Source organism: Cyclopterus lumpus, chromosome 13 (assembly GCF_009769545.1).
Source record: "Cyclopterus lumpus isolate fCycLum1 chromosome 13, fCycLum1.pri, whole genome shotgun sequence".
Classification (NCBI taxonomy): Eukaryota; Metazoa; Chordata; class Actinopteri; order Perciformes; family Cyclopteridae; genus Cyclopterus; species Cyclopterus lumpus.
Genome location: NC_046978.1, coordinates 14,350,541 through 14,372,156, shown reverse-complemented (window position 1 = coordinate 14,372,156; position 21,616 = coordinate 14,350,541). Strand labels below are relative to the sequence as shown.

The window sequence follows — 21,616 nt, the reverse complement described above, 5'->3', positions numbered from 1 at the left end:
GCTACAACCTTAAAAATGTATTTAGTATTCAATCAACACAATTCTAAAACATTATTAACACCAAAACATAACTTAGTTTTGGAAAACTATGATTTACAACAAGTTAAAGCTGACAGGCTTTCTTTCTCTTCTCAATGTACGTTGATAAATATATAACACAATGTAGACCAACTCTCTTCAGGAGGAAAAAAAAGCCTGAAACGTTGTTGTGCAATCATGTTACAATCAAGTATAAATGCACCGCAATGAGAAAGTGTGTGTGTGTGTGTGTATGTGTGTCTGTCTGTGTGTGTGTGTGTGTGTGTGTGTCTGTGTGTGCGTGTGGCACAAACACAAACCCACAGGAGGTATTCTCCACTGCCATCACTAGGAGGCCTTTGCTGAGGCTTTTCCCAGAAAAACACAAGTTATTTTCCAAATGGATCCAATGTGAAGAAAGACAAGACACTGAGACCTGACCAACTGCGTGCATGCGTGTGTGTGTGTGTGTGTGCGTGCGTGTGCGCGTGTGTGTGTGTGTGTGTATGTGTGTGTGTGTGTATGTGTGTGTGTGTGTGTGTGTGTGTGTGTATGTATTTGTGTCTGTGCTGAAGCTGGGTTGGCAGCTTTTTTCGACAAGAAGATTGAGGAGGGAGGGTTGCCCTGAAGTAATAGAACACTGTATTATGGTTTCCAGCTCATGTGTGTGTGGGAGTCATGCCATATTTCCCCCTTTCATTAATTACCCCAAATTGATGTTAAACTGCGTTCAATGGACCCAGAGGAAAAGAGGGAGGGGGAGGCCTCAAGCTGTCCTTCTGTCACCTTCATCGCTCTGCACACACACGCACGCATACACACACACACACACACACACACACACACACACACATACACACACACACACACAGACTGACTATAATGTGTGACTTCATCCCACCTACAGTATCATTACACAGTGTGACATTATTACTTGCTACGTCTGCAAGATTAACGTTGATAAAACCTTCTGAGTCATATGTCAGGCTAGCCCCATATATGAGAACAGCACTCCCTCCACTCATGCACACATATTTTTTATTATTATCCAGCAGAGGTTTGCATCTTCCAAGGTATTTCTGCGACGGGTGTTGATAGTCCATCTTTGCCAACAATAAACATTTCCTAATTCATGTTGTCTCTTACTTGCACAACTTTCAACAAACATATTTTTTTTGGGGGGGGGGGGGTTGCAATCCACCACTGTAGGGTTTTTCAAGCATCTAAGCTACTCTGAACCACTTTCAGATGGGAAGGAAAGAAGAATTAGAAGTGTTGCTTTAAAGCATCAGACGGAGAGGCTACAGACACATTACTGCACCATCCAGACTGGAAATGAAGGTGGGCTCAATACCGGTGTTTTTCTTCTCCTCAATGACCTTCCACTGTGTGCACGTGTGTGTCTGAGACAGCTCAGCCGGCATCGCGCCCTCCCTCTCCAGCCCATCAGGCAGCAGAGATGCCACTTTGCAGTTTGCTCGGCTAATTAACCTGTAATCAGCCGCTCAAGTGTTTTTGCAGAGGCTGATCCCGTGGAGTTAATGGCTGAAACACCACTACGTCAAAATGAGTGCCATTAGAGGCAAATGAGCAGCCAGGTCTGTGGGGCAGCTTAACTCCATGGGTTGGCCACAATGAGGCTCATGGGACAAATCTCACCTATCCAAACACATTTAGGATTTTGTGAGTCTTCCAAAAGAGTACATTATTAGTCGCAGTAGTTATAGTTTTAGTGGTACTATCTTTTTGAAAAATTAATACCTGCTTCGTCAAATTGGTGCTACATAATACCATAAAGGTTCTGCCACAGCTGAATTGAGGTCGTCACCTTTTGAAGAACACACTTTAATGCGGTTGAGGTCGGCTGGAGCTCAAGGTTTTTTTTGCACCATGCGGCTGACAGAGCGGCTCTTTAACAGTTCCTTCAAATTTTCGATTTTGTTTTCTTCTTCTTTCTCTCCCTGCCAGGACAGCAGTCTGTTGTGTTTCTTGCTCTCTGTTGAGCCGTGGAGAGACAGAGCTCTTCAAGGAGCCGGCGCGTGTGCTTGTTTAGGAGAACACTGATGTGTAGGGGTGTCAGACGGGAGCTCAAACCTCCGGATGTGGCCGCCCGCTCTGTCCGGTGGGTGAGTGTAGGCTTTACACTTGGCGGGACAACAGAGAACAAGTCATGTGAGAGTGCAGCCAGTTTCTCCCTACTCATTGGAATAATCACTACTGCTTGTTTCAGTGTGTGTGTGTGTGTGTGTGAATACACACTGCTGGACAGACGTGAAGTGTATTAATAGCATTATTCCCGAGCCATTTTGACAGGAATTAGAGTATTTTTGTAGGCTGATCCTGTTTACCACAAACAGTGAAAAACACAGACAAACAGACATTTGCTGCAGCAGCTAACAACACACAAAGTGCAGAATAAAACTAACTTCAAGGACCTTCAGTTGCTTCTTATTACTTTCAGACTCTTGTCTCTCTTCATGTACCTTGATGTAAAAATTATTATTTCTTTCTATAAATAGTTCTACATTTTGGGAAGAAACACGTATTCTCTTTCTTGCAGCGAATTAGATGAGAAGATCAATGCTACTATCATGTCTTTAAAGTAAATATGTAGCCAACAGACAAAAGCTAGCTCAGCTGAGACTGTAAAGAGAGGAGCCCGTCCGGAGGTAAGAAAATCCTTATCCCAGCACCTCTACAGCTCCCAGATGAACACGTTATATCTTGTTTGTGTAATCTGTACAAAACTCAAAGTGTATATACAACGTTATTATTCGGTGTGGCTATGCGAAGCAGCCAGGCTCATAGAGGAAAGGAAAGAAGGAAAGGAAGGAAGCCAGGAAAGGAGGCAATGAAGGAAGGAAGAAAGGAAAGGAAAGAGGGAACGGAAGGAAGCCAGGAAAGGAGGCAATGAAAGGAGGAAGGAAGCCAGGCAAGGAGGCAAGGAAGGAAGGAAGGATATAAATGTATATAAACACCTCTCGGTAGTAGCCACACCATCTAAATTTCTTGCGAAATTTTCTAGTTATTATTGAAATGATTTAAAAATGCCTATTTCCAGCTGTGCGTCAGCGTTGACTTTCTCTTTTTTTCTGCACCAACATCATTGAGGAAATATTGACAACAAATGCCGAACCTTTTTATTTACTGAACACAGATGTTGTGTCACGACGGGGGATCTTGTGTGTTTTCTAAGGAAGATGACATTTATGGCAAATATGCATGATGTCACAGCGCCGCCCGCTACCCCACGAACTGCTGAAAGGAAAAGTCAGGTTTCCTGCGACTTGGGTCTGTTTCACATTCGTGGCCTTCAGTTTTCTTGCTCGTAATTTACAGTAAATATTTTCCCCAAATGAATTGTTGAGATCTGTGAATGTGGCAACATCAAATGTGGATTTATGTCTTCCACTTGTACTGTTTAAATGGTGACCCTTTTCATTGTCAAAAGGATCTTCACCAGATTAATATTTGACGACAAAGCAATTCTGTGTCTCTCTCTCTGGCAGGTAACATTCGTAACATGCTGTTACGAGTGTTGCCCTCGGTCTACCCCAGACAACCAGATACCATCCACTGTCACCTAGGCAACCTCACTGCGATGATGTCACAGATGGAGTCCCCAGAGCAACAACACCTAATCCGACTCATTCAAATTGTTGCGGCGCAACATCCGCCGGTGAGTGTTTGTGTTGTTTGACTAGAAATAAAGCACAATGCACCGTGGGTAAATCAATCTATTTGCTGTCACAGCCGCAGACTGTTTGTATTACTGCATGGGCTATGCGAAGCAGCCAGGCTCAAATTTTTTGGCGGAAGGAAAGGAAGGAAGCCAGGCAAGGAGGCAAGGAAGGAAGGAAGGATGGACCCCCCTGCGCTCTCTCCTTATGTCTCCTCCCCCCACCCTGTGCTCTTTCTGTGTGTCTCCAACCCCCCACCCTCCCACCACCCTTGGCAGGAGCAAACTGACCTCATTAACATATCTCACTCCCGGTAATGTAATATACGTATATATACACATGTATATAACATACATGTATATAAACACCTCTCGGTAGTAGCCACACCATCTACATTTCTTGGGAAATGTTCTAGTTATTATTATTATTATTTCTTGGCCGGGATTAGTACATTATTGGAGTCTCCCAGAGTCTTCTGAAAGATATGCATCCACTTCCTGTATCAACTGCAAATCAGTGCGGCACACGAACATGAACTCGGGTAATCCTTGGCGGTGTTTGTACCTCACTGATGATGCCCACGGCACCGTGGATTTTGGCCACGTGCCCCAAGAGAGCAGGGCTTTGTTGTCCCACAATCCTCAGCGTTGGCAGAAAGCTGACCAGTGAAGAAGGGCTGGCCTGTGACACGTCCACGAGCGCGCCCAGCAGGGCCTCAGTCTGGGATTGGTCTCCTAGGTAACCGACGAGCGCGGGCACCTGAGGGCTCAACATCTGTTCGGGTGAGGAGAAGCAAAGTTGGAGAGGGCAGAACGAGTTATTCATCACTTTTGATTACAGCCGTAAGTAACCTTGGAGCGAGATAAACAGACTGGTGACTAATATTAAACAAAGCTTGACTGCAGGACTGTCTGTACGAAGTTTGTGAATGACCACTTCCTTACATATTATCTGGACTGGTCACACTGGAATGCACTAGAATGGACTGGATCAGGCGAACAATGCCCACCATGACCGGCCCTGCTGCAGCCACTTTATGAGTCACCGGTTCTGAACAATCATATTATTATCGTACACTGTCTGTTCTCCAGGGAGAAGATGCTCGAGCTACATGGGTTCAAAGTTCCACATTGTTGTCATGCTTCATCGTTTTAATACCGGGTCACTTCCAGTACGTGAATATTAGGAAGCAGATTATTTGGTAACTTTTCTAATGAATGCAGCGACAGTCTCAGTAGAAATATTTTCTGTGTGGTGCGTGGAGATTAGAATAACTCCAGATGGCTGGTTTTGTGAGGAGTGAGATTATCCATATTTTACCACCATGTGCTCTGTTTGCAGGTACTTTCCCCTCATGCTAACCACCTGCAGCTCTGCTCTGAAATATACAGGATTAAGGGAGTTCTTAGAGAGAAATGTGCACTCCACATGCACTCCATTTCCTCACTCACTAACTATGTTCCAGTGGCTTATTCTATATTTCGACATGAGCTCATTAGAGGATACTGCGTAGTTGAATAGTAAAAATTCTGATTAAGCTTGATTTCTGGGCAGAAATGTTACACAAAAGCCACACACGTACATCATTGTCAGCCAAAACCAAGCTAAATGTAAACTCAAGTTGTGGCCACAGAGGCTCAGTTCTCATGAAGTTGGATGGTGCTTTATTTTCAAATATCCCCACAGTCTTATGTACTGTAACGACCCCATTATCATTTAAATATTAGTATCTAATACATCTGGAAGGGTAATTGTTTTAGGTGTTACTCTGCCTTTTGGAATAGTTAGTCCAAGGCTGATGAAGATAGTGCCAACAAAAAGGTTTTGTAAAAACATGACTAAATATAATTTGTATTTCGATCAGTGACAGTGGAATAAGTGGGGTAATTCCCTTCGGCCCATGCAGTAATACAAACAGTCTGCGGCTGTGACAGCAAATAGATTGATTTACCCACAGTGCATTGTGCTTTATTTCTAGTCAAACAACACAAACACTCACCAGTGGATGTTGCTCCGCAACAATTTGAATGAGTCGGATTAGGTGTTGTTGCTCTGGGGACTCCATCTGTGACATCATCGCAGTGAGGTTGCCTAGGTGACAGTGGATGGTATCTGGTTGTCTGGGGTAGACCGAGGGCAACACTCGTAACAGCATGTGGTTACCTGCCAGAGAGAGAGAGAGAGACAGAGTTGCTTTGTCGTCAAATATTAATCTGGTGAAGACCCTTTTGACAATGAAAAGGGTCACCATTTAAACAGTACAAGTGGAAGACATAAATCCACATTTGGGGAAAATATTTACTGTAAATTACGAGCAAGAAAACTGAAGGCCACGAATGTGAAACAGACCCAAGTCGCAGGAAACCTGACTTTTCCTTTCAGCAGTTCGTGGGGTAGCGGGCGGCGCTGTGACATCATGCATATTTGCCATACATGTCATCTTCCTTAGAAAACACACAAGATCCCCCGTCGTGACACAACATCTGTGTTCAGTAAATAAAAAGGTTCGGCATTTGTTGTCAATATTTCCTCAATGATGTTGGTGCAGAAAAAAAGAGAAAGTCAGCGCTGACGCACAGCTGGGAAAAAAAGGCTTTTTAAAATCAGCACGGGGACCAAAAAACCCCCCGACATTACCCAACAGCCTTTGACTCACGTATGAAACATCTTTCAATGATTCACATCGCAGAACAAAGGAAGATTTGTTATTGGTGACCTTTCAAGATTTTCAAACAATGGCTTCTGTGTCAGCCGGATATTTTTCACCACAGTGACATTTTGCAGCCTAATATAAAAGTTGTATAGAATAAATGTTTATGTTAAAGATGCTGCAGGATTTAACCCATGGACAATTTATAAGTGGTGTTCTTAATTGGGGATTTAATCAAATCATCTTTCAAATTTACAGGAGAGATGGAAAGATGGAAGAAAGACAGTCCGATAAGAGCAGAAATATGGAACAATAGATTGATGTTTAATGAGAAGTAATGAATGGAGAGTGGTTAATCAGAACAAAGCAAAAACATGAAGGGCAAAACTTCACTCAAGCTGCACAGAAAAGGGACATACGTGTAAACTTACATGTGCATAAAAAAGATAACAAATGCAGCGTATGGTAGAATAAGTGGCTATATTGCTGTTATTAATAAAAAATGCGAAATTACCATTAACAAACTACGAGTCCTCGTGCGGCAACCAAATTCACCTTTTTCAAATCAATTTATATTTTCTTTTCAATCTTCATTTTATTCCACTTTTTTTTAATGCCAAATAAATATTACATTGACAATCCATCCAGTAGTTTAGACATTTAACTCATGTTACCTACATTAACTAATGTTGGCGCTAGTTCATCGGAATTATTGTACAAAAATGTCCCAGCAGTCCATCCAATAATTGCTGAGATATTTAAATCTGGACTGAAATAGACGTTGCCATCCCAGGAGCCACGTCGCTATACATCTGCAATGACATCTTGAAGCGAAATTACAGTATTTATGACCATTAATCATATTTTTATTCATCATGAACATCTGGTCCATGATATTTGAAACAGCTAGTAGCTCACATGGGGAACGTTTGTCATATATTTCATAAAAACTTAAACATAGTAAATAAATGGTTTCAAACAGGTGATTCACAGCTATAAATCTCTGTAACCACAGGTTTTGTCCTGTAACAGATGACTGGTACTAAGGAGGGGACGGATTGTTCTGTACTGTTCTGTGCAGAGGCAGAGGAGGGGAGAAGAGTGCGCATCAATGTTTAGAAGATGGTCCCTTTTCGCCTCATCATAGATTACACCATATGGAACAGCACACACACCCATCTCTATACTTACGACACACATCACCATAAAAAGAGACAGGTAGAGTACATGTAGCAGAAGGAGAGTCCTGGAAACCACCATAAAGCTGTGGCTGCAGCATTTACAGGTCTGTTTCAGAGGAATGTTAAAAGAAAGACCGGAGGAGACTGGAAACACATTGAGGAGGATTTATGGAGTGTACCTGTGAGAGCACACTCACCCACATGCCAACACACAGACAATGCATGTGAGACACAAAGATATTATTTAGATTATTGAGTGAATGTACCTTTTGTCTCGTATATTTTCTGTTATTTGACTCACACTGCATCTCCTAACCCTGTGTGTGTGTGTGTATACTTTTTCTGACCTTCATACCTTCATTCCAGCTTACACCCAACCCATCATCATAACTTACACATCTCAATAAAATATCCTGTAATGACCTTTGGTTCGGAGGCACACAAAAGGCGTATTATGTTAAACACGTTTGAAAAGGCCATCACACATTTTGCAAGGGGAATGAGAACTATTGTTGACTTCATGTGCAGAGGAAGGAGAGGACACGATGGCTTTCTTTTGCTGTGCTGTTTTCCAAATGTCACATTTACCCACACATGCACTTTGAATAAAAAAAAAAAGACATTAATACATTTTTTTTTACCTAAGAGAAAACTAAAACTGTCTGAATCATGGGAAAAAGGATTTTCAGTGTCGTAAAAATGTGTTAAACCATAAACTGAAGTTATCACTAACAGTGCTGGGACCAGCGCATCTAAATCAAAACAATGTAGATGCACATGATTCTTTAATTTAACTAAATTTCACATGTTAAGCAAAGACCTTTTAACCCCTAACGTCCGTGAGACCAAACCCCCACGTGGTTCAAGATACTCTTAAACTGAGATAAGGGAGAGAACATACATGACTGATGAGCAAAAACAAAGCGTTTCACAGTACAGTAAAACCAAGGCCTGTATAAGTATAGAAATGGCTATATTAAGGCCAAAAATAAACATTTTTCAGGAAGGTTAACAAAAACAAAAACTGTGTTTCGTTGGTTGTCATGTCTGGCACGTACTAAAGGAGTAGCAGCATAGCACATTTTTCAGATGTCTTGTTTTGTCTGACCAGCACCCAACCAGACTGAAAGTCTACAGCCGTGCTAACGGGTGTACTTTTCGTCTTTTCCTTGTACGGGTGGACTTTGAACTAAATGCGAACATCATGCACACATGCTCACAATAACAGTGCTAACATGCTGATGTTTAGCAGATATAATATTTACACCACGTTCCCCATCTTAGTTTTGCGTATTGGCATGGCAACACTTTTGACCAGATGGTGGTGGCGCTGGATGGAAAGTCAGGGGATCACCAGCGTGATTAGGATTGCTCACGTGGGAACCATGAGTGTACTCGTTATGGTTGAGATATTCCAGTCTGGACCAACATTACCATTAAAGCCACGGTGCCACGTTAGCGCCATGAAGCTAAAAAACCCAAAGATTCTGTTTACTGTCATTGAAGAAAAGTAGAAAAGATTTTACAAGCTGTCAGAATTTTGCCATTTCTTTCTTGCAAAACTGCTCAAACAATTCATATCATATCAAAATTGCCGCAGCCTAAAGTTCTGTTGATTGACTATTCAATTAATTAACTATAGTTGCAACTATATTTTTGACAAATATGGGAACATTCCATTAATAAGCCACAATGCACAAAACCTGAACTCTTATGCACGGGACGCTATTGTACGGGACAAAAATGCAGATATCAGCACAAAGGATATCCAGAGGGATGTATTTGGATGGCTTTACAGCTTACACATGTTTCACAACATTCATTTTGTACCTTTGTTCCTAAAGTCAAATATCGCACAGCTCGATTAACCTCCGGATGGAAGAGGGCGGGATAAACTATCAAATAGAAGAAAAAAAAGAAACAGGACTCAAATATCTCCCAGAAAATATATTTCTTTGGGATTCTGTGCATTTCTGTTGCATGAGGGAATCCCCTCCCCCTCCCGACCCCCCCAAAAGCACAGTAAACTACTTTCAAGTATTCAGCACAACATGAAGCTGGAGGGGATCGTGCAAAAAAAAGGGAATTTCTCACGTGTCCTCAAAATTATTTCATGCATTCAAATATTTGATATACCATTAAGTGAGAACCATTACAGCAGACCAGATGTGCAATTCATACACACAAACGCACACGCACACGGACGCATGCACACACACACACACACACACAAGCACACACACACACACACACACACACACACACACACACACACACACACACACACACACACACACACAAAAGAGTGTCTCTTGCAAACTTTAAACTCAATGACCATCCTCCCCTTGCACCGAGATAACTTGCCCGTACAGACTCTCGGTGTGTGAGACAAAACGTCCTGTGCCTTCTGACGTTTCGTGGTGAAAAAATATGCAGTGGAGCCAATTAATTTTCACTGGTGAATACTGTATGAAGGTTTACAGTCCTGCAAGGTAACTTATACATCTGATCTTAAACATAAATCCCATCTATCCACATCTAGCTTCCCATGACGCGGACACAATGGTACAAACATCAATGTGCATAAGCTTAACTAGCACGATGCATTTCCTACCTCAGGTAGCACTCGTGCTTATACTCATACATATATATGTTTGTTGTCTTCTTCTATTTTTTTAAAATCTCTAAGCATATAACATCCCTCTACCTCTACTTATGACAAGTCATCACTTTGTACCTTAAATTTAACATACTGGCAGGATTGACTATAGAGTCTACGTTGCATTTGCCTGATAATTTTGAAACAAATGTATGTTACAGCGTGCGGGAGTTTTGTTTCTAACATTTTGATCTACTCTTCCCTCTCATATGTGCATGTCTCATGAATGTGCATCTTCTGGTATAATTACAGACACTACCACTCACTTTGAATGCCCTTTTAACTTGTATTCAAGGACATCTTCCAGCTAAAAATGCTTTTAATCCCAATTCACGTTTTAAATTTAGTTAATAATTTTCCCATGATGTCAAGAAGTCAGCATGTCTCTCAGATTTCTTTTTAATCAGACAGTGTCAAATTATTGTAGTGATTATAAAAAGTGTGAATTCCAGCCGTGTCCCGATTTGATTTACACGCTTCAATGTGCTATCAATTGAAGGGTTAGAGTCGGTTTGTTTTGACTCATGATGTCCTCCCTTGCTCTCTACTCAATGATCTCACAACTTTTAGTGACCTAGAAGATGAAGATTGGCTGAACCGAGAGGTTCCCAGTCTGACCATATTATCTTGGTGGCAATCCGTTGCTGGATTGGAGCTAACTGCTAACGGTCTGCGTCTCCTGGAGAAGTCCTCTCCTGGAGGTGGGAAGGAGGCTCACTTTGGATTCATCCAATAAACAAACTATCAAATGATGCACACGCACCATGATCGGTGCAGCTTCACACCGACGGACATCTCTGTAACACCAGACACGTCTTTGACAAATCGCCAACACTGTAACCTCTTCACATTCTGTTGATAATGTTCTTTTATCTATTTATTTGACGTTTGAAACTAAAACTATGGCCACATCTTACACATTGCGCCAACCCGTGGTAATTATTATTAAAAAGTAGGTCATTAAAAATGATGATCGGATATCAATATTGACTGAAAGGATACATTTTCATGATGCATTTTAAGCTCAGCCCTGGCATTATTACTTTTTACGGAGAAAGACCAATTAGACAGAAGCGGTGGAGGAAATAAAATCGTCAAAGCACAACGCAGGTTAGGAAGACAAACTCCAGCAGAAAGAAAGTCTTGAATTCTTAGATTAAAGAAATATTGTGTTCTACCAAGTGGTAGTAGAGAACTAAATAAAGTAATGTTTGCCACTCCCTCTCGGTCTGTGCAGCTGTGTGAATGAGAAGGCTGTTCCGTGCAGATAACAAGTGGCCGAGTGTGTGTTTCAGTAGGTATTTGAGAAAGAAAAAACAGACACAATGAGAGAGAGACACAGGCAGACAGAAAGATGGAGGGAGGGGGAGCGAGCTAAAATCTCATGAGGAAGTCATTATTTCCATCCCCTTGAAAACACACACACACACACACACACACACCACACACAGACACAAGAATATTTACTGACACACCGTACAAAATCAGATACAATATATACACACAAATATATACAAACCCACATGGTGAGGCTGACAAATAAATAAATAAACAGAGCGAAGCAGGAGAACAATAAACCCATTTAGAAACCCCTAATGTCTGGGTTCTATTCCAACTCCCCCCCCCACCTCCCGACCCCCCCCCCCACACACACACACACACACACACACACACACACAACCCCCCCACACACACACACGCACACACACACACACATCTCTGCATGGGGCAAACATGAGGAAGGTTTGTGTTCTCTGCTTCCTCCCCCTTCCAATACTTCTTGTCCTCCCTCTCTTTCTCTCAGTGAGTTGCAGGGGCTGCAGTTGTATCTGATTACAACATACAGGCTACCTCCAACGACGCATTACTCACCGCCTCGCTTGCAGGTTTGAGTGCTGCTTTCACATTCTGTACTTGTGAGAGCCAAATGTTTTCACAAGGATGGAAATTTATAGAGCTTTTTGAACATTTACTTATTTAGTCACAGGATACTCTTCCTGTGTTTGCACAATGTTGTGTAATAAAAGCATTTAGGGCTAAACTTGTAATTGGGATTAGTATAGATCAAAGACGGCTCGGGTTTAGATATAAGGTTTGTAGAAGGATTAGTTTTGGGATCGAGGAATTATTCGAGTTTATTGCAAGTTGGATCATATTTCTGTAGTCGAGGCTTTTGTCTTTTTTTTTGGTTTCAATAATGTACTCAAAGTAAATGTTGAGATCTGGGGCCCATTTCAAAAAGCACACAGATAGCAGTCATGTCAGCGTCATGTTAAAAAAGATCACTGGACTTTAAGGCCTATTGCAAATATAGGTTTTGGATCATAAATCCATATTTACTAAACTGATGTGAGACTGAAGTCAGATGATGAAATCATTCAACTTTGACTGACTATGTTTGCATTTGTGCTCCAACAGAACGCTTTGCTGTGTATTCAGGGATAACTAACATTTTGGATGCACAGTTTGGGTTTATTGGAAAGATGGATGGTCTTGATAGTCTGGCTAAGATGTTGGCCTTATTACAATCTATGTGACGGCCTCAGTGCTTGTGTTTCTTGCCCTGTCAGACTTTGCTGTAGCGATGTCATCGCGTTCCAAGCATTTGTTATGGTGAGTTGAGCCAAATTCATCTTTTAAGAGTAAGTACGCAGGGCTGAGGGCTAAAGTCTACAGGTTAAGTTTATAGATAAATACAGAAAATCAACAGAAAGTACTGTATAGTATTATAAATGTGTGTGTGTGAATGTGAGTGTGTGTGTGTGTGTAACGCACGTAGCCCCTCTACATTGCCAGGCTTCCTGCCAAAGGATTGCTCAGCATTTAACGAGAGGGAGAAAGAGAAAGAGAGAGAGAGAGAGAGAGAGAGAGAGAGAGTGAGAGAGAAAGAGAGAGAGAGAGAGTGAGAGGTGGGGAGTCATTAGGGAGGAGGGACAAATATTGCATGACAGAGTGAGGGGTTCAAAAAGAGAGCGGTGGACCTTCAGCACTGTAGAAAGTGAGACAGACCGGGAGAAGCAGCAGAGATACAAAAAAAAGAAAAAAAAACTCAAAACAAACACAGAGCTAATCGCAGACACACACAGACACACACAGACAAGCAGGTCGGCAGAGGAGCGGACCTGAAACTTAACAGACACACTCTTCAAACACTCTCACTTTCTCTCTCACACACACTCAGTCGGCAGCAGCAGCATGTTCAGGTGGAGGCTCCCCCAGGCAGTGTGTGCGCTGTCGGCGTGCGTGTGTCTGATTCTCGCGTACGAGGATGATATTGAGGTCAACTACGCTGACACCTACTACAATGAAATCTCAGATGCAGAGACGCCAGAACGTAAGTGTTAAACTGTGTGTGCATTGTGGGTGATTGATCTGATTAAGATTCTCAGATGGACATGCTGCAACTTGATCTAATTCTGGGAGCGTGTAATTGATTTTCTTGCAGGATTCGTGCATGGGCATTGTGTGTGAGCTCAGGACTTTATGATTCATCATCTCTTATCTCTTATATATTCAGTGTCATTACTGAGACTGAACTGAGTTACAAATATACTTTACGAACAGAAAACTGTTGAGCATTATGCTTTTTGAAAAGGAACAATTGAGCGATGGAGGGGAAATAACGGAACAGTCGGGGTCCAGTTACACAGTAGCCACTTCACGGGTTGCAGGAAAAAACAGAACAATACAGGGAAGGCGGTTCTTTGTTGTGTAATGGTGGGTACTTTATCATTTATGTGCGACGGCAGCTTAAATTACGGAGATAGAGGAAAAGACAGGGACAGGGAGAAGAGATCCCAGTACTTAGAGTACACAGACTGTTGGCAGGAACAGGACTTTGTATGAGACGAGCAGCATCAAAGAAAATGCTGAGCCAGAGATAAAAAGGCTTTCTCAACCAACACATCATATGCATGAATGACTGGTCACCAATCGCAGAACCGCAACAGCATCCCGTATCATCACAGAACTCTTCTCTCTCAGCTGTTCCCTGTGAGAACGTGTGAGTGCGTGTGCGTCTGCGTTTGTGCAATCAATCCCTTTTAAAGCTTGGATTTGGCATTTGTTTGTCGTTTTTAAAAACTGGCAGCCGGTTTAGTCGCAGCGCGGTTAACAGTTAACGGGCAGGACACTTTGCTCTGGGCACAGCCTGCGATGTGATTAAACCAAGAGAGAGAAAGGTGGGAGCAGTAAGGTTGAAGAGACACAACGTTTCCTAATTGGCTTGCTGGACTAAAGAGAAACAGTTCAATCACGTGAGTTGCATGGAGTCTGCAGGTGTGTGAGAAAGGGGAGAGGTGCAGAGAGAGAGAGAGAGAGAGAGAGAGAGAGAGGTCCGTAGGAAGACACAGATCAGCGCTTCTGACCCGCTCGCGGCTCTCAAGCGCTGGAGGGAGTGTAATTTAAATCAACAAGGGCTACGCGAGAGAGGCCATGACTCAGTTCATTTCTAAATGAATGACAGGCTACGACATGTACAGGTTAAAGTACTTCTACTCTATCAAGTCAGTTTTCTACCGAATGCTGGGATGTACAGGTAATGTGCATGCACACGTGCAGCACTGTGTGTCGATTCACGCCTCCAATTGCGACTTTGAATCCTTTGAAAAGACACACAAACAAAATGGAACTCATTGATTCAGGAATAGTTTCACAAATACAACCAAGCAGGCAGTAATGATAGAAAGCTAAAGGACCACCACTCAACTCATCTGCAGATCTATCCTCCTTAAACCTCTGACTACTTTTAGTTTAGTAAGTTAAGGTCAGCAGAGAGCACGAACCTTCCGTCTAATTCACTTTGAACCTTGGGGACAGGCAGACAAAACACATCCTGCAGTCCTGTGATAATACCCTCTAATAGGTCTGCATGTATGAACAATGTTTGAGAGGCTCAGACTTTAATCAGAACAGTGTGTCGGACACATTCTCACTCCCCTGGCTTTGTTTTATCTCTCTCACTTTCCTTCTTTTTTTTTTTCTCTCTCTCTCTCTCAGCAGCTCTTTCCTTTTCATTGTAAACAAAACCTTCCTTTTTCTTCCTTCTTTCTCCTCATTCACGCAGGGAGCCAGGAGATCTTTCCGGACAAGCAAAGTGGTTTACTACCTAACTACCTAATTTCCTCTTTTGGCCCCATTTTACTCTTCATTTTACCTGCTTTTTCAGCTATCTATGATTTATGTCGTTCTCCTCGCAATCAGTCCAATCTGAACACACAGATATAATCCAAGCGCATAAACACTTTACGAGCATATCATTTTCTCCAATGTCTATTGCAAATAAAGATCTATAAGCTTGCTTCGAAATCAAAGAACGAAAACCTCTCTTTATAACTTCAGAACTTGCCTGATATCATCACGTTGTGAAGTAATCCAATGATAGTTATCTGTGAATCCATGAGTACATTGCAAACAGGAACTACTTATTTGGCGCACTTGTAATGGTACCCATTTACCAAAAAATGCAAACAAGTAGAAGCTACAAAGTGTGTAACTAGTTGTGTCTCCCAAACCATTATGGAAATGTAAGTTTTCGAAGAGAATAATGCGGGGTCTTCTCTACATGCATGCTGTAGAAACCCCAAAATAAAATCTTCTGTTTAATCTTGAGCTTAATTTTCCTCTGCTTCTTTCCATCTATCCAGCCACACCGAGTCAAACACCCTGCACTTCTCGAGACTTTTCCAAATGGGACAAAATCTTTGCAATGCTGGAAAACAGTCAAATGAGAGAGAACATGCTGCTTCAGTATGCAAATGACATCATCAAGGTGGAGATGACTTCACTGCGTGAAGAATTGCTCAGGTTTGTTGGGCAAAATGATCCGGAGTACAGCAACCAGCAACTAATGATTATTTTCATGATAGAAAAAGTTAAAATCTTTTACATTTATCTTTTTGGTAAGGTTTGTAGGTCAGTACGGTTACTCCTGCGGGGTCGCATTGGAGTCAGCAGGAAAAAAGATGGCCATGCAGATGGAAGGCCGCATCAGAGAAACCATGGAGCGCCTCAAACCCAGAGATCAGACTGTTGCTGCTGTCGAGAATTCTAACCACCTGGAGGCGATGCTGCAGCAGCTCCTCTCCGCAGCACAAATGCAAACTTCCCGACTTGCCAAGCTGGAGACCAGCTGCTTCAGCGGCCCAGGAGCGGGGATGGGGTTGAATGCAAAGCCGGGATCACAGCTACCAGAAGAAGCTGGGGGGGCAGGGCTCCGGGAGCAAGAGGTCACATCACAAGAGGTGGCTTTGGAAGGGGTGCTGGCTGCAATGCAACAGATTAGGGTGGAACTGGGGGAGGTGCTGAGGTCATCGAGGCAAAGATTACTACCCGCAGGTGAGGTATCCATCTTAACATCAGCCATCTCTCGGTCTGTCATTACCTGTTTGCTTTCTTTGTATTTGTCTTCACCTTTCACAACAACGCCAGATAAACAACCTTCAAATGTCTTTCTCCGCGTTGACACTTTCAGGTCACGCGTCAGGTGAAAGAATGAGAAACATTTGCTTGTGAAGTCTCGAGAAACAACTAATCATGCAGCTCGCGGTTGTCCCAAATACCTATTCCACTTATTCTGTATGTCTCCAGGCGTGTTGTCCTCCTCAAGTAGCAACCTATCCTTTTCCCTTCACAATTAGTCTAAGTCGAAACATGAAGAAGACGGGCCAGTCGATGGTATGGAGTCAGTTGTCTAATGTTCACTTATTGCCACTTATTGGTGTTTGTTGAACATTTATTCTAAACACATTTTAGAGAGTCATCACAAAACAACAAAAAGCCTCAAACACTCAGCTCAGGTAGAGTGGGACTTCATTCATCAATCTCAACTTTTTCCGGCAGCTATTTTCATTGTTTTACATAATTATTTTAAGATACTTTGATTCAAGGATAATATTGGAAGCCAATACATGCAGGAAAGGATAAGGACAATGTAGAACACTTGCTGGACGGACTGTGAACACAAACTAAATCTTCTCAGATTCAAGACGGCACCACATGTGGTTTGCATTATCAGAGCTTCTTCTCCGGTTTGCCGTCCTAGAAAGAGCACTGACTCACACCAATGTAACTTTAGAAATTAAGTGACTCAGTGTGAATAGGTTGCCCTGGACCACAAAGGCACCACTCGTGTCAGTAAGACAACTTCATTTCCAAGAATTAATCAAATAGAAACTGCAAAAAATGTTGTATTACTCATGCATGCGCACAGACGTTTACAGTCCAGAAATATAAATCTGGCCTACACAAAGACCAGAGGGGGATGTAATCATTAGCCGGTCGCCACAAAAACCACACCAAAGCACCCTGGTAAAGCAGAACCAGATGGAAATGAACACACACACACACACACACACACACACACACACACACACACACACACACACACACTCACATTCACACTCACACTCAGCATGTTCACCATTATTTTCTGAGTGACAGAAACCTGAGACAAATGAAACAATTATTTGGTACCCGAGAGAGAGAAAAGGAGAGAAAGTGTATAATGGAAGTAAAAAATGATGACGAACAAAATAGACAGGAGTGAAGTAGATAAATGCTAATAAAAGATTCACAGTGGGAAAGAAAACAGTAGCCTTCCAGAAGGATACATTAATAAAGACCTTGCTCAAACGAATATGCTAGATATCAAACACAATTTCTCTATTTTGTAAAACAGATTGGAAAAGTAGTTTTTACGATGCAGAGTTGTGCAATGCAGTAAGTTGAAAAGAGAGAGAAGCAGGGGAAATGATAAATGAAGCAGAACAGACCAATGAACCAGATGATCCAGAGAGAGAGACGTGTGCGACTGTGTGTGTGTGTGTGTGTGTGTGTGTGTGAAAGAGTGTGCGCATGTGTTGGTGGGGGAGGAAACCTGACATATTTACTGTAATACTGCCACATATAAGTACCCTTTCAAAACAGGAGGAGAATGCACCGTATGGCTTCATAAGCATTCCAAATCCATTTTACACAGAGACATCCGTATTATACAACATATGCCACTAAAATTCACAAATGCATTTCACTGTATCTGGTGATATATCGAAGGTACTGTATGACGCTGTAGCTTTAAATTGGTTGTCCTCATATTAAACAGTGTGGAACCAAAGTCATCTGCATCAGGAGTCCCACAAGGTTCAATTGCGGGCCCATTTTTCTTATCTCTATTTATATGCTCCTACCAGGAAGTATCATAATCAAAAATACAGAATCTTGCTTCACAACCAATTTTAGCTTGGTTAAAAAAACAACCTTGAGGACATCAAATGTTGTCTGGCTTAAACTTTCTCCAGTTGAATAATAATGACTTATTGATACCTGTAAACTACAAGCACAAAATAAGACCCAGATCCTATGAATATAAGATTAACTTCTAACTGCTGGTCTCCTCACCAAGTTTGCTTGTATGAAATGCCTTAAACCTTCTGTGAGACATGGCTTGCTTTGTTTCAAAAATATCTTTAGCATTCAGATTTACAATAAGACTAGATAGTCTTTCTATTGAGCTGTCCATTCTACAATGATTCAAGAAAAATTCAAGTAACACTAAACATGTCTTCTTGTTCAGGTTATGAGATGGCGCTCCTCTTCCCCATGCGTTCCCGTCGAATCCACACCTCCGTCATACCAGCCGTCCCCCTCTCCGTCTCCTCCTTCACTGTCTGCATGTGGGTGAAGCCGACCGCCGTGTCCAACAGGACCGTGCTGTTCTCATACGGGAACCGTCGCAACCCATATGAAATCCAGCTGCTGCTGGGTCAAACCTCTGCGCTCCTCACCATCGGAGGAGAGGCTCACCTGGTGGAGGCCCGGGATGTGGTGAATCCAGGAGGCCCGTCGGAGTGGATCCACTTGTGCGGGGCTTGGTCCTCCGAGCAGGGCCTGGCGTCCCTGTGGGCAGGTGGGAGAAAGGTGGCCTCCACTCCCGGAGTGGCGGAGGGACACATCTTACCCGACGGAGGCTCGCTCCTGTTGGGGCAAGAAAGAAATGGCTGCTGCCCTCTGTCTCCGAGCAGCGGGAGCGTGGTGACAGGGTTTGATGGAGGGTTCGATCCAAAGATGGCGTTCGCGGGGAAGATGACAGGAGTGAACATGTGGGACAAGGTGCTGTCAGAGGAAGAGATTTCCCAGCTGGCTTTGCGGGAGAGCCAGGGCTGCGATCGCAGTGGGAACATGGTGGCGTGGGGAGTGACGGAGATGGTGCCACACGGAGGCGCTCAGTTCATTAACTGAAAGGTCCCTCGTGGTGGAACTTTTCATCATTGTGAATACCAGCAACATCGTGATAAGCTTTCATGATGCATCTGAAGAGAGCAATTTACAACCAGCAATTTACAATTTATCATCGTTGTCCCTATAGTTAAATGTTTTCATTATTATGCTACCTTTTTTTCATCATCACCTCCGTCGCTATTATCATGAACAATAATGCTGCAATGAACTTTACTGGACAAGTTCAAAGGAGAGAAAACCAATGTTGTGAGAGACTGACATTTATTTTTGTAACACACACACACACACACACACACACACACACACACACACACACACACACACTCTATCATTAAAGTGAATGGGTTGTGAGCCAGTAAACAGAGGAAAATAAGAGGTCACAGACAATTACAAGAGATTATCTTGCAACTACAGAGTGATGACGTTTTTAGTGTAACGGTGGCCTTTTATCTCTTTCTACCTAGATGTGTACAGAAATAGCTAGTGCAGTTATTCAATTATCAATTTAAAACATGTTAAGCATTAATATAACAGAATATTTTGTTTTCTACTTCTCTTGTAGGTACAATTATTAGATGTTTCGAGATTGACTGTCATCTAGCCCAGTTACAATTGAAAGCAGAGGTACCACATTAATGTGTTATTAATGTGTTTTCATGTGCAGTGCAACATATAATGTATAACATACCTGACCCGACTGAAAGATTGCTTTCATGCATGGACAACCAGCAACTGCAGAAACAGCTTCAGATATTTTTATTACCAATTTATTAATTCACTCTCATAATATTCTTGAATTTCTGAAAGCTTTTAGAGCATTTTTAAGACCTTACATTTCCAAACATAACTAAAGTGTTTACATTCATATGAGTTATATAATTCCAGTTCTGCTCTGTTTCTTTTTTTTTTACAGTTATATTTGTGTGTTCTTTTTTTGACCGTGATATTTGTAATGTGAAATTGACATCGTTTTTTTGTCATTGTTAAAAAGAAACTGAGGAGAATGTTTACACACTAATCGTTCATGAACGGAGTTGTCTTGTATTATAATGTAAATTGCTTTTAAAGTTCTTGTGAAAAGGTGAAAATGAATGTATTTTGTACATAAATATATTTTGCATAACATGACTGGATGAATGGAGAGTGAGATATGAATAAACATTTCAAGTTATAATATATCCTCTTGCTGGATCAGCAGTGTCTGTGTTTTTCGGTCATTAAAAAAAATCTTATCAAGTCTGCCTATGGCTTATGGGTACAATCAATAAATTGATGGCACACTTTGACTTTCATTCATTCACGCACACACTCACACTCACTGATGGCAGACGAGCCACCATGCGGGGCTCTGGCCTGCTCATTGGGAACAATCTGGGGTCTTGGGAGTTGCTCAAAGACACCAAACCTACAGTTAGCTGACAACCAGCTCTTCCATTACTCAATGCCCATATCAAACTTTTAAAAAAAAAACGCTGTAACTGCCATCATCATCATTCAAGCCAGAAATCTGCAGGCTTGTACGTGTGTGTTGCTCACCAGCAGTGAGCTAAAGAAACTCTTTCTTCCTACACAAATGGCATTGAACTTACGCTGTTGAAATACTAATTGAATTTGACACCGACAATAAATCTGCATCTAAATCATATGAGGGCTGAGATTTAAATTCTCCCCATAAAGCTCACAGCACTAACAAGCTGAGCAATCGAAGTGTATTTGTATAGCATCTTACAAAAATGTAACTGAAATGGAAGTCTGTCTACGAGCTCTTCCCGTCCATGGCACATATTGATAAGTCATGTGTCATGTTCACGCTGGCCGGTGTATTGAGACCCCTATTAACGGTTACACCACCACTGTTACGAAAGGCATGCTGGGTAAAGATTGATCTCTGTGGATGTTCGTGTGAGCTTGCAGAGTCCGGCTTTGCTAGCGGAGGCAACGTTGTCAGATCCTAAACAACAGACCTTTCATCGACTAAAACGTTTTAAATTGACGACGACGAAATAGATGATGGACAGATATGATATAAATATATATAACAAGCATTCTCATCAAGACTAAATAAAAAATAGCTGCCAAAGTTAGTGCTGACTCGAGGGGCTCATTGTAGAGTGCGAGGTTGTTTAAATGAGCGACATTGAGAATTGGCCCATTCCAAACAGGCACTTTACTAGTTGAGGTACATAATGAA

The 21,616-nt window shown here is 42.1% G+C and overlaps 2 protein-coding genes across 4 annotated transcripts in view; one reads left to right on the top strand and one right to left on the bottom strand.

Moving 5' to 3' along the window:
• veph1 (ventricular zone expressed PH domain-containing 1) overlaps positions 1–21,616 on the bottom strand; it is a 59,841-nt gene that overhangs the window by 30,539 nt on the left and 7,686 nt on the right. Inside the window, exons 4-6 of one of the 2 annotated variants that reach the window (XM_034548540.1) lie at positions 5,698–5,861; positions 4,263–4,472; positions 1,929–2,162 (exon numbers count right to left, since the gene is read on the bottom strand). In XM_034548540.1, the coding sequence (XP_034404431.1) occupies positions 2,043–2,162; positions 4,263–4,472; positions 5,698–5,861 (494 nt within the window). In that variant the 3' untranslated portion in view covers positions 1,929–2,042. Of the gene's footprint in view, positions 1–1,928; positions 2,163–4,262; positions 4,473–5,697; positions 5,862–21,616 lie in introns of those variants that run through there. The other variant, XM_034548539.1, reaches the window with a different exon arrangement.
• ptx3a (pentraxin 3, long a) lies at positions 12,017–20,603 on the top strand. Of its 2 annotated transcripts, XM_034548541.1 has the most exons (6): positions 12,017–12,074; positions 12,759–12,801; positions 13,370–13,522; positions 15,834–15,993; positions 16,094–16,524; positions 18,761–20,603. In XM_034548541.1, exons 3-6 carry the CDS (start codon positions 13,384–13,386, stop codon positions 19,423–19,425), a joined length of 1,395 nt encoding a protein of 464 aa, XP_034404432.1. In that variant the 5' UTR covers positions 12,017–12,074; positions 12,759–12,801; positions 13,370–13,383; the 3' UTR covers positions 19,426–20,603. The 2 variants fall into 2 exon arrangements, with proteins under 2 accessions (XP_034404432.1, XP_034404433.1); XM_034548542.1 differs by lacking the exon at positions 12,017–12,074 and having other exon boundaries at positions 12,654–12,801.